This window comes from Gigantopelta aegis, chromosome 15, assembly GCF_016097555.1.
Source record: "Gigantopelta aegis isolate Gae_Host chromosome 15, Gae_host_genome, whole genome shotgun sequence".
In the NCBI taxonomy this organism is placed as follows: Eukaryota; Metazoa; Mollusca; class Gastropoda; order Neomphalida; family Peltospiridae; genus Gigantopelta; species Gigantopelta aegis.
Genome location: NC_054713.1, coordinates 35949026 through 35963628, shown reverse-complemented (window position 1 = coordinate 35963628; position 14603 = coordinate 35949026). Strand labels below are relative to the sequence as shown.

The following is a 14603-nucleotide window of genomic DNA, read 5'->3' as shown; positions in this document are numbered from 1 at the left end:
CTACTGTAGATATACTAAGGAGCAGGCGATCGCTGTCACCTGCCTGTCTTCTCGCGGTGTCGTCTGCCCGTCTTCTCGCGGTGTCTTCTGATTGTCTTCTCGTGTAACTTACTTGCCGCTCACGTAAATCTGACAACGAAGCGCCCGAAGCGGCGGGGTCACGTGACGACAAGACAAGACGCCCGAGGCGGGAGCTGTCACAGGGAGTTTTAACTGCACTGACTGTTGTCTCGATCTCTCGTGTTGTCGATCATTCCCTCATTCCGCAAGGAGTATGCATTTGGTAAATGAACTCACGGCGCTCGTGCCCGCTGGGGCGACTGTGACCACGGCCCCGCTGTCGCCGTCGACGTCGTAAGTACACATCTGCATGTGTGTGTCTGTCACAGAAAAATGTACTGTTTATATTTATATTATATATATATATATCTTTATTTACGAATTTGTGTAGGCTTCGTGTATTGTACGTAGTGTTGTTTTGGTGTTGTGATAAGATAAAATGAAGAGGTTACTGATTTTACTTCGTAGCTGTCAAACCTCACTTAGCGACCACCTATAGTAATCGACCACCTGTATAATGGCAGTCTCGCTTAAGATGTTTTAATTTGTCTTTGATCTTTAATCGCATGTCTGTATTACTGTTATGGTGAGATAAAAATGAAGATGTCACTGTTTTTTTAATGAATAGCTGTCAAACTTCATTTTGGCGACCACCTTTAATAATTGACCACCCGTATAATGCTCGTTTGGCTTAATCTGTCGTAATTTGTTTCTGATGATTAATCACAGCTTTATTCTGGTAAGATAAAATGAATATGTGACTGACTTTTATTTCATAGCTGTCAAACTTCAGTTTAGCGACCACCTGCAATAATCAAACGTATGTTACCCACTGCTGTAGTACTGTTCTGGTCCCCGTTCCACGAAGCGATCTTAGCACTAAGATCACCTTAAATGCATAACTACCTAATGCACTTAGTGCTAAGATCGCTTCGTGGAACGAGGCCCTGGTAATATAAATTGAAGATAGCTGTCAAACCTCATTTGACGACCACCAGCAATAATCATACGTGTTTTACCAATTGCTGTATAACAGTTTGGTAACATTAAATAAAGATATGACTGTTTTTACTTCATAAGCTGTCAAACCTCATTTAACGACCACCTGAACAACCATACGTATTTACACATTGCTGTAAAGTGCTCTGAAAAACATAAAAGTGTAGTTGTGACTGCTTTACTTCTTAGCTGTCAAACCTCATTTAACGACCACCTGACCAACCATACGTATTTTACACATACAATTTTGGTGTATTGGTATATAACATCAAATTAATGGTGTTATGGTTTTTACTTGATAACTGTCAAATCCTATTTATTGACCACCTTTAGTAATCGTCTCTCTCTCTCTCTCTCTCTCTCTCTCTCTCTCTCTCTCTCTCTCTCTCTCTCTCTCTCTCTCTCTCTCTCTCTCTCTCTCTCTCTTAAGCTGTCGCCTATAATAAGAGGTACCTGCAGTAAGCAGCAACCTGTCTAATTTATGTTAAGAAGTAGTGTATCTAGCAACCACTTAAAATTCGCTTAAATATCTTATCATGTTTAATAATATGTATTTATTTACCTGTACACGTGTTGTACCTATTGGTGTACTGGTTTTGTGATAAGATAAAGTTAAGAGGTTACTGTTTTCAGCTAATAGTCGTCAAAACCTCATTGACCGACAATCGTTACTTAAAGTTTGTTTTCTTTAACGACACCGCTACAGCATATATATTTATTAATCATCGGCTATTGGATGTCAAACATTTGGTAATTTTGACATATAGTCTTAAAGAGGAAACCCGCTACAATTGTTTTCCATTAGTAGCAAGAAATCTTGTATATGCACCATCCCACAGGCAGGATAGCACATACCACGGCCTTTGATATACCAGTCTCGTGGGACAGTGGCTGGAAAGAGTGTTTTAAGCTGTCGCCTATGTTTGGAAACCCCTATAATAAACAGTCACCTGTCTACACCATCCATTTATGTTAAGAAGTACATTCGCGTGTGTGTGGGTCGGGGTGTGCCGGTGGTGTGTGGTATTCGGGGATTTGAACTCATCCCTGCTGAAAGCGAATTTTTAGAATGAGCATGACTAGAAGCTCCGTAAAACCTTCGCTCACCACACTCTGCACCCCCCCCCCCCCCTTTCCCCCACGTTCATGCACCTGCAGTAGCCTGTTTAGCATCCATCACTACAAACTGTCAAACATGGCTTGGAGATCACCTGTAACAGTGACACACGTCACATTAAAAACGTATACATTAAACAATCTGTTTTGTCCCTAATTTATTAGCAGCATTGTGGATGTGCGGCGTTTCGATTATATTTGTAAAGTTTGTAAAGGAGCTCAGCCCCACCCCATCCTACACGTATTTTCTCCAAATTCTATTATGTAAAAAGGTAGCTCGTACATCACAGCATAAAAATAAAATAATACTGAAAAAAAAAACCCAGAGTTGAAATATGAAAACTGTATTTTATACTGAAGATCGCCCCTGTCTCTCTGTGTTTTTCTCTCTCTTTCTGTCTCTCTCTCTCTTTTCCCTTACATTTTTTTAATTTTAAGTATTTAAAATCGATCACCACTTTAAATGTACTCCATTTGACGCCAAATTCTTTGATTTCGTTTAGTAGTCATCTGTAACTGAGGTTACGTAACATCGTGGTAGCAGTGACCTTGTCAACGCTTCGATGTTCAACGCCTGGAACCTGGGTCGTGTTCAGGAGACCGAGCGCTCGCGGACAATTATTTGACTGGTACCGTCGTCTTCTATTACATCACATTCATCTAATATTAGGCGTCAAAACCAGTCTAGCGAGCGATCGCAATCGCTCGCCCTCCTGAAAATGCCTCTGATAACTGTATCCAAAATTGTTTCTCCTTCCAGCCAGTGCACCACGACTGGTATATCAAAGGCCGCGGTATGTGCTATCCTGTCTGTGAACTGGTGCATATATATGTTAAAGACCCCTTGCTACTAATGGAAACATTTTCCTATCCTGGACTGAAGATCCGGCGAAAGTCGACATCTGCGTCCATGACAGGCGTGTACTACAACAGCTTGTTCTGAATATGCACGTTAAAACCTATGATCATGACCATGTCCTAATAGAAAAATGTAGGAGGTTTTTGCTCTAAGACTTTATGTCAGAATTAACAAATGTTTGATATCCAATGATCGGTGATTAATACATAAAATGTGCTTTAGTGGTGTCGTTAAACAAAACAAATGTTTAACTTTTTGTATCCAAAATGGCGACGAGAAGTGTCCTACGTTGCTTCAAGGCAGTCGGGCGATATTGGCGATGTTGTCTGATAGCGAGAACACACGTGTTTATTAAAGCTGTATTTGTGTCTGGCGTTAATAAACAATCGCGTAGGACATAAAGGTGAGGTCGTAGCTTTAACAGTCAAGGGAAGTCGCGGTCACATTAAAGGCACAGCCTCTGGCTAGGTATCACGATTTGCTGATGCTCTGATATCATTGGCTGAAGAGTACGCAAATTCGTTTCTTCCGTTAGGGTACACGTTACCGTTCGTTGACACTTACGATCGTTCCACACGGGGGTCTTCGGACAATCTGTCGAATCCACACCTCGGATATACCGGAGTCGGAGACAAAGTGGAATATAAATGATAGATTCATCAAATCGACAATTAAATATTATTTAGAAAAGACATATATCAACACGAATTCATTAGTACATTCTATGCCACGTTAAAAGACAAGATTTGTTTTAACGACACAGAGAGCACATTGATACTAGAAAACATTAATAATTGGCTATTGGATGTTAAGCATTTGGTAATTTTGACATGTAATCTTAGAGAGAAAACCCGCTAAATTTTTCCATTAGTAGCAAGGTAGCTTTCATATGCACCATTCCAAAGACGGGATAGCACATGCCACGGCTTTTAATATACCAGCCGTGGTGCACTGGCTGGTACGAGAAATAGCCCACCGATGGGGATCGATCTCAGACAGATCGCGCATCAAACGAGTGGTTTACCATTGGGCTGCGTCCTGCCTTACTGTGTTTAAAGCCGCAGACCCTAGATTGAACCCGTGAAAATAGACACCAAGTTTGATTAATCTTCAAACCTGTAACACATCTGGATATAGTTACAATAGAGTGAAACAGTAATCTGTGGCGTTGAAACTGGGAAGTCTGGGGAAAATAGACTGGAGCTCGTCGCTTAGCTTAGTAACTTGTTTAACGTGTCCATATACCACTAGGGTTTCGAACACGCCTATCCCGAGTCCGGCCTCCGATAGGATCGGGGGTCTGACTCGGGACAGGGATAACCTAACAAACAGGGGAAATTTTGAAAATTAATGCCAAAAGTATAAAAAGTTGAAAATTGGGGTTAAAAAGATTTGGCTGCGCCCTTAAAGAAAAATATCAACATTCCTATCATATATAAATTATTAATATAATATATTTTCGGCGCAAATTTAGATGGGCTGGTCTAATATTAATAATAATTCTTAAACAATATTCATTAAGCCCATGGGAGGTTAAGAGGAAAGGGGCTGCCAATCATATTTTAAACACTGGTTTGACCAGGTGAGGGTCGGGAGGGAGGGGAGGCCGGCCCTACACAAAACCTAAGGCCGACCGCCTACGCTTATAGCCTCAAAGAATGCCCTTACTCCCGGCATCCCATCACCCCCACCCCCCACCGTGTCCAACCGCAGGATAGCTCGTCGCCATAACAGTTACTTTCGAGTCGTTCGAATTGACAAATTGCATTTCGTGGTATCAGAAACACCAGGATGACCAGGGCCCCCTTCCACGAAGCGATCTTAGTACTAAGATCTCCTTAAGTATATAACAACCGTATACACTTTAGGTGATCTTAGCGCTAAGATCGCCTCGTGGAACGCGGCCCAGAAACACTTAAGATGTACGAAAATTGAAAACAATAAAATCTAACTAATACATATATAATTTCAGTTATCAAACACCGCTCTTACAATAGTGAAAAACTGGCCTCGGTGACGCAGTGGTTAAGCCATCGGACTACAGGCTGGTAGGTACTGGGTTCGGATCCCAGTCGAGGCATGGGTTTTTTTAATCCAGATACCGACTCCAAACCCTGAGTGAGTGCTCTGCAAGGCTCAATGGGTAGGTGTAAACCACTTTCACCGACCAGTGATCCATAACTGGTTCAACAAAGGCCATGGTTTGAGCTATCCTGCCTGTGGGAAGCGCAAATAAAAGATGCTGCCTGTCGTAAAAGAGTGGCCTATGTGGCGACAGCGGGTTTCCTCTAAAAAAAAAAAAGTGTCAGAATGACCATATGTTTGACGTCCAATAGCCGATGATAAGATAAGAAATCAATGTGCTCTAGTGGCGTCGTTAAATAAAACAAAACTTTACTTTACAATAGTGAAAACTACGATGCAGTATTTACAATTTAGGGTATGTCACTATAACAACAGGCATAAATGTTTCAATAAAATTTATGTTTACATTACAAAGAGATGAATAGATTTTGAAACGTGATTTCGTATTTATTTATTTGGAACTAAAAGAAAATATTACACGGTGACATAATAATGGCCAATCCTCGACCCAAAAAATATTATCACACTTTTCCCACACGTAATGCAGTTGCAGTGATGTCATTATATCCATTTATCCAACAAACGAAATTTGGATCACACATTTTATTAAAAGAGCCTGCATTTGTTTATATTTAATGTAGATTCTATGGCGATGATAGGATAAATATCAAGCCCTCCGTCGTACGTCACAGAGGTTGGGCTAAAACGCGGACTAAAAAAAAAAAAGAGTTTTTTTTTTATCAATATAGTTACATTGGTGCTGAATATTTACTTTTTTATTCAAGAAAATAATAATATTGATGTGTGTGCTATAACGTTAACGCTGTTATTAAATGTCCTGTTATGTTAAAACACTCTCCTTTATTCCAGTATGTGTACGGGTTTGCCCTACACCACATCTTTTCAACTATTCCGAAATATTGGATTGAACGCTCGCTTGATGCGCAGTCGGTCTGTGATCGATCCCCGTCGGTGGGCCATTAGGTTATTTCTCGTTTTAGCTAGTGCACCATCACTGGTATATCAAAGGCCGTGGTGTGTGTTTTCCTGTCTCTAGGATTGTGCATATAAAAGATCCCTTGCTGCATTAGGAAAGATGTAGCGTGTTTCCTCTGATGACTACTTGTCAGAATTACCAAATGTTTGACATCTAATAGTCGATGATTAATTAATAAATCAATGTGTTCTAGTGATGTCATTAACCAAAACAAACTTTTTTTTTGAACAGTTTAACACACCTATATCAAAGGCCGTGGTGTGTGTTTTCCTGTCTCTAGGATGGTGCATATAAAAGATCCCTTGCTGCATTAAGAAAGATGTAGCGGGTTTCCTCTAATGACTGTTTGTCAGAATTACCAATGTTTGACATCCAATAGCCGTTAGGTAATTAATCAATGTGTTCTAGTGGTGTCATTAAACAAAACAAACCTTTTCTTGAAACAGTTTACCACACCTACCATGGTAATAATAATACTGTGTATTTCACGCGCCAAAGATTTCTTCATGATTTAATGAAATTGTCAAATACACATCAAAAAAAGTATTCTCTGACGCGAACATGTAATTCGCGCTTTAGGGCATCAGCTATGACGTAGGTTGCTGGCTTTGAATATGACGATTTTTTTTTTTTTCGTTTTTGGACAGTTCTGGATCGAGAGAAACTAAATCTGTAACTGCACCTAGCAACCTTTATCGTCAGATAATTGTTTTAAATATTGTATTGGTTGGTCTTTTACAACTGGACTGTATTTCTTGATCTTTTAAAATAAGACTATTTTTCGTGCTGGGGTGTCGTTAAACATTCATTCATTCATTCATTCATTCATTTAAAATAAGACAGAGTTAACACTTTGCTTGAAGTAAACTATATCTGTATATATCTTGGAATCCCGGTGCCTATATGTAAGGGTTAAAAAGTTAAAGTTTTTTTTGTTTAACGACACCACTAGAGCACATTGATTTATTAATTAATCATCGGCTATTGGATGTCAAACATTTGGTAATTTTGACATAGTCTTAGAGAGGAAACCCGCTACAATTTTCCATTAGAAGTAAGGGATCTTTTATATGCACCATTCCACAGACAAGATAGCACATACCTTTGATATACCAGTTGTGGTGCACTGGTTGGAACAAGAAATAGCCCCATGGGCCCACCGACGGGGATCGATCCCAGACCGACTGCGCATCAAGCGGGCTCGTTACCACTGGGCTACGTCCCTCCCATATATCTAGGGTAACTTAATTGGATCTAGTGGCATTGTGCTAAATTAGTTCACGTCCTCGGCCTCGGTGTTGTCGTGGTTAAGCCATCGGACATAAGGCTGGTAGGTACAGGGTTCGCAGCTCTGTACCGGCTCCCACCCAGAGTGAGTTTTAACGACTCAATGGGTAGGTGTAAGACCACTACACCCTCTTTTCTCTCACTAACCACTAACAACTAACAACTAACCCACTGTCCTGGACAGACAGTCCAGATAGCTGAGGTGTGTGCCCGGGACAGCGTGCTTGAACCTTAATTGGATATAAGCACGAAAATAATTTCAGAAAGAAAGAAAAAAAAAAAATTTACGTCATGAACAACAAACTAAATATGTTCACCGATTACCACATTTGAGATATCACCAGTTTTATGAAGTTTTAGTATTTTGAATTATTTATACACCTCCATTTAAGGGGAGCTATCATTTTGGCTCCCCATCACTCCCCTGACAATAGTTCAAGGAGAGTAATTTTTTTATTTCCATTGGTGTGGATTAAATATCAATGTTCAACACGGTAATATCTTAAATATCTCCCCATAATTTAAGCTAGGAGAGCAATAATCACTCCCCGCGTATATATATATATATATATATATATATTTTTTTTTTTTTTTTTTTTTTTTTTTTGCCTAATTTTTTTTTTTTTTTTTTTTTTTTTTGCCTAATATTTCTGTGAATTGACTTTCTAATTGGCCAACTTGCCGATCTCACGACTTCTACGACTATGCAGTTGCTAGTCTGGGCACTCTTTACAACTCAACTCTCGTCGTATACAATTTTTTCTACTGATTAGTTATTAATCTGAGCGCACAGGTCTTAGGTCGGGAGTGGGAGGAATTACGACGCAACTGTCGAGTTAGCCAACTCCGCTGTGACAGTTGATAGGCTGAGACTAGCATTACGTAACTGTTGATGAAAACATCACTCGTTGTTTATGATAACACACACTGATGACACACTAATAACACACAGAAACTGTAAGCTTTGTGATGTATAAAAAGTTAACCTGAAACTGTGACGCATAAAGCGCAAACGCCGTAAATACACTTTAGTTAAACCTGATTGTTCAGGATATCTAACGGCCACTCATGTAGTATTCTCTATGTCTTGTTAAATATGTTTTAAAACAACTCGTTGTAAGATAAATGGTATTTAACGGCCACTCATGTAGTATTATCTGTGCCTTATTAGATACATTTTAAAACAACTCGTTGTAAGATAAATGGTATCTAACGGCCACTTATGTAGTATTCTTTATGTCTCGTTAAATACATTTTAAAACAACTCGTTATAAGATAAATGGTATCTAACGGCCACTCATGTAGTATTATCTGTGCCTTATTAGATACATTTTAAAACAACTCGTTGTAAGATAAATAGTATCTAACGGCCACTTATGTAGTATTCTTTATGTCTCGTTAGATACATTTTAAAACAACTCGTTATAAGATAAATGGTATCTAACGGCCACTCATGTATTATTCTCTATGTCTCGTTAGATACATTTTAAAACAACTCGTTGTAAGATAAATGATATCTAACGGCCACTCATGTCGTATTCTCTACGTCTCCTTAGCTACATTTTAAAACAACTCGTTGTAAGATAAATGGTATCTAACGGCCACTCATGAAGTATTCTCTATGTCTCGTTAGCTACATTTTAAAACAACTCGTTGTAAGATAAATGGTATCTAACGGCCACTTATGTAGTATTCTCTATGTCTCGTTAAATATGTTTTAAAACAGCTCGATGTAAGGTAAATAGTACCCAACGGTCGCTCATGTAGTATTTTCTGTCTCTTGGTCTCACTGACACTCCTCAATCGCTTGTCCACCCTCTGGGTGCGTTCCTTATGACTGGAAGCGCTTTGACAATCAGGACCATAACATCTAGACGGCCGGAGTGACCCAGGTTCACATGTAATGGTGCCTGGAAGGTACGTAGATATCAGTGTCGTGTGGTATTCGGTTTAATTGAACTCGTCATATATATATATATATATATATATATATATATATATATATATATATATATATATATATATATATAGCACAGATTTAAGACAACGTAGGAAATTAAACCGAGGTCATATAATAAGCACATAACCAAAAAGCCAAAGAGACAAATATATCAAGGTCATGCACACACTTAAAGCAAGCCATATAAACACTTTTTTATTTAAAGGTCAATTATGCTAGGGTCAGACTACCAACTGCCAGCACAAAGTTAGCCAACTGTCTTCTCCCACGACTTTTACGACCGTCCATGCCCAGTCACTAATATGAGCGTTTTTACACCCGTCGTAAGTCGGAAGTTGGGGAAATTACAACGCAACCGTCGAATTGGCCAACTTCGTCGTGACATTTGACAGTCTGATACTAGCATTAGACAGTTAAATCAAGGCCATATAAACAACACTGAGATAAAGGTCAAATAGACAGTTAAATCAAGGCCATATAAACAGCACTGAGATAAAGGTCAAATAGACAGTTAAATCAAGGCCGTATAAACAACACTTACTTTAACGTCAAATAGACGGTTAAATCAAGGCCATATAAACAACACTGAGATAAAGGTCAAATAGACAGTTAAATCAAGGCCATATAAACAACACTTAGTTGAAGGTCAAATAGACAGTTAAATCAAGGCCGTATAAACAACACTTAGGTAAAAGTCAAATAGACAGTTAAATCAAGGCCGTATAAACAACACTTAGGTAAAGGTCAAATAGACAGTTAAATCAAGGCCGTATAAACAACACTTAGTTAAAGGTCAAATAGACAGTCAAATCAAGGCCGTATAAACAACACTTAGTTAAAGGTCAAATAGACAGTCAAATCAAGGCCGTATAAACAACACTTAGTTAAAGGTCAAATAGACAGTTAAATCAAGGCCGTATAAACAACACTTAGTTAAAGGTCCTATAAACCATTAAACTATTTAATATACATGTAATTTTTCTTTATGTACACATGAAAACAAACCCAAACAACTGTATATTTACATCAATATTATCATCTAAACTGGAGGGACGGTTACAGTTAACATTTTCCCACACAATCGATTATCGATTTTTGTAATCAAGCATCACATCGGTAGAGCCAAACCGATCAATTGTCGATTATAATCGAACACCACTAGGTTATATACACAATTAAAGCAAGGCTCTGTAAACTGCACTGAGTTAAAAATACAAATAAGTAATTAAACCAAGGCCATATAAACAACACTTAGTTAAAGGTCGTATAGACCATTACACCAAGGCCATACAAACAACACTTAGGTAAAGGTCGTATAGACCATTAAACCAAGGCCATATAAACAACACTTAGTTAAGGTCGTATAGACCATTACACCAAAGGGCCATACAAACAACACTTAGGTAAAGGTCGTATAGACCATTAAACCAAGGCCATATAAACAGCACTTAAAGGTCGTATAGACCATTAAACCAAGGCCATATAAACAACACTTAGTTAAAGGTCAAATAGACAGTTAAATCAAGGCCGTATAAACAACACTTAGTTAAAGGTCAAATAGACAGTCAAATCAAGGCCGTATAAACAACACTTAGTTAAAGGTCAAATAGACAGTTAAATCAAGGCCGTATAAACAACACTTAGTTAAAGGTCAAATAGACAGTTAAATCAAGGCCGTATAAACAACACTTAGTTAAAGGTCAAATAGACAGTTAAATCAAGGCCATATAAACAACACTTAGTTAAATTTCATATAGACCATTACACCAAGGCCATACAAACAACACTTAGTTAAAGGTCGTATAGACCGTTAAACCAAGGCCATATAAACAACACTTAGTTAAAGGTTCCATAGACCATTAAACCAAGGCCATATAAACAACACTTAGTTAAGGTCGTATAGACCATTACACCAAGGCCATACAAACAACACTTAGGTAAAGGTCGTATAGACCATTAAACCAAGGGCATATAAACAGCACTTAGCTAAAGGTCCTGTAGACAATTGAAGCAGGGCCATATAAAACTGCACTGGAATACAGATCATACAGACAATTAAAGTAAGACCACACATACAAAACTGCGTTAAAGGTGATATAGATAAATAAACCAAGACCATATAAACGGTACTGAGTTAATAAAGGCTGTGTTAACAATTCTGGGTTACAGGTCATACAGTCCATTAAACAAGAAATATAAACAGCGCTTCGTTACAGGTCATATAGACAATTAAACCACGGTTAGACCACATATATAATTACTGTACTAATCTGTACTAATCTGCATGGCGTCCTACAGAAATGTGTTGTTATTAAATGGTGTTTTTCATCTTAGCCTTGTTATAGTTCTTCAGACAGTTGTATTGGCCCGGCGTACCCTGTATTGACATTCGGCGTTGCCTTGGGCCAATACAGTCGGACAAGAGCTGAAAGTAACTGAAACTAGAGACGTATAATCAGACCAGTGTGGAAATAGTATAAATTAAAATACCCATTTAATAACAGTTTTAATTTATCAGAACAGAACAGAACAGAACAGAACTTTATTACACTCGTGGCCATCGTTCGATGGCATCAGAGGAATACATAAATAACATAGCATAAACAACATCAAGATGACAATATCTGAATAAAAACGAATAAAACATATATACACAATAGAAGTCTTAGGAGGAGCAGAATAGTTTTGTGATAATAACAAATAAATTTACACAATTTTCTTAAGGGTGCACATCTTTTTACAACCTCCTTCTGAACAGCTTTTTAAATTATATATATTTGGTCTATGTATGTAGTACTTTTAAATATATATTTAGCCCTTTCCGCTGTAAATTTTGGCACAGATAAAATAAATAATGAAACTCATCCCCAACATGCGTTGTAGGTACAATTTATATACATTTTCTATGTTTCAATATAATTTATGTTCCTCACCACCTTCCCCTTGTTCATATATGGTATACAAAGTGTGGATTGGCAATACGGAATCTAAGGAAAGGTGGTGGTGTACATAGTTTATCCAGAATGTTAAAATAAGATTCAAACTCAAGTTTATCTTTAAATATTTCTATAGGGTCAAAACCCTTAGATGAGTTTGAGATTTCACTTTGCCGAAGTTTGTTGAAATTGGTCCTGAAACAGTCTTTGTTTGACTAACTTTTGATTTTACAACTTAAGACTGATCTAAAGGTCTGTGGATCCCAAATAATAGTAAGACCAGAAGAATATAAAGAATACTCTAATATATGTTATCCATTATGGTTTCATACCATTCATTGTTATATTATCATGACTATAATAGATGAGAGATCTGTAGAGAGAGTTTGGTAGGTTTTCCCGTTAAAAGACGAGTTTCCCAATAAGGAAACCATACGTACAGATATTGTTAACGGACAGTGGTTTCCTACCAAACTCTCCATACAACATATATACAGGTGTGCTCTTTCCTAAAGGTACTAGATAAACGTTAAAAAACTGTATATGTACATTTTCTATTTTATTCGAGTGATTCTCAAAACCCCAGATTTCACACCCATACAGTAATATTGGAACAACAATAGCGTCAAAATAATTTTTAGTCGATACTTGCAGTTGACAAACAGCATTCATTCGATTTTTTCAAGATATAAAAAACATGGCTTTTTCGAGCCTGTTTGTACTAAAAATATTTTACATTGATTAAATTTGTTAGTTTTTTCGGAACCATATTCCCCAAATACTTGTATTCATTTACATTTCTAAGGCAAAAATTATCTAAATAATATACTTTAGTATAGTCCTTTCTTTTGTGCCTCCGAATATAATAAATCTTGGTTTTGAGATGGTTTATAGATAATTTCCAATGTTTTGCAATAAGAGTCATAGGGATTTAATATATGTTGCAGTTCCTCTTCTTTTCTTGCAAAGTAGGGCGTATAGTCTGCATTATAACATAGTAAGAATATTTATGCCCAAGTCCAGATATATGTCGGAAGTCAACAAAGCATTAATAGTAACACCTTTACACTGTTGCGACGTTAAGAACTCTCCCAAGGCATTTATAAACAATGAGAACAAATAAAAGAGGTGATAAATTTTCTCCTTGTCACTCCTATATCCACATTGCAAAGAAGTTCGGGGACAATTTACTCTCCTTTCTAATACATGATTTGATTCCACTACAATACTATGAATGACCTCTAAACATTTCCCCATCAATATTATACTTTTAACAGTTTCGACCAAAGCCCTACCCTCCATTATAGTGTCGGTAAAGCCTTTTTGAGATCGATTAAAAGCACAAAATAATTTTTCCTTCTTCCTTTTTAGCAGTTCAATTATCGACAATGAAAAGTAATGTTAAACCAACATGATCATTGTTGGAGTAAACCTTGTCTAAAACCAGATTGGGGCTTCCGATTAGGTACGTAGTTCCGCTTTGAAAGATAATCAGTCATTCATTATTGAGCAACAATGTGAAACAGCTACTAAAAAACATGATAATAGAGTATAGGGTCTATAGTTATCAACACATCTCACATCAACGTCTACAGGAACAGTGGATATGTTATTCTTATATATTTTAAGCCCAGTGGTAAAGTGTTCTGCTAATGCGTGGTCAGTCGAGGATCGACCCCCGTCAGTGAGCCCTTTGGACTATGTCTCGCTTGGTATATCAAAGGCCCATATATCAAAGTCTGTCAGAAGGTGCATATAAAATATCCCTTGCTGCTAGTCAAATGCATGGTGGTAACGGGTTTCCTCATATCTCTCTGTTTCTGTGTGGTTCTTAACCATGTGCTCGACGCCATGTAACCGTAAAATTAACATTTGTTGAGTGTGAGTCGTTAGAAAATTCATTCTTGCCTCTTGCTTCTAAGGGGGTGGGCGGGGGGGGGTGGGGGGTGGGGGGGGGTAGCCCAGTGGTAAAAGCGCTCGCTCGATACGCGGGTCGGGTCGGGATCGATTCCCGTCGGTGGGACCCCATTTGGCTATTTCTCGTTTTCCAGCCAGTGCACCCACGACTGTCAAATATCAAAGGTCGTGGTATGTACTACCCTGTCTGGGGATGGTGCATATAAATTGTATCCATTGCTGTTAATCGAAAAGTAAGTAGCTCATAAAGGGGCCCGACAGCGGGTTTTCTCTCTCAGTCAATATCTCTGTGGTCCTTAACAAATATGTATGACGCCATATAACCGTAAATAAAATGTGTTGAGTGCGTCGTTAAATAAAACATTTCTTTCTTTCTTTCTTTTCCTT

General features: G+C 38.0%; 1 protein-coding gene across 1 annotated transcript in view; it reads left to right on the top strand.

The window, feature by feature from the left end:
* The first annotated feature begins 213 nt into the window (after positions 1–213).
* The window catches only part of LOC121390170 (receptor-transporting protein 4-like), an 88642-nt gene continuing 74252 nt past the window's right edge, over positions 214–14603 (top strand). The window contains exon 1 of the mRNA XM_041521921.1: positions 214–354. Within this exon, the coding sequence (XP_041377855.1) occupies positions 275–354 (80 nt within the window). The 5' untranslated portion in view covers positions 214–274. The remainder of the gene's footprint in view (positions 355–14603) is intronic.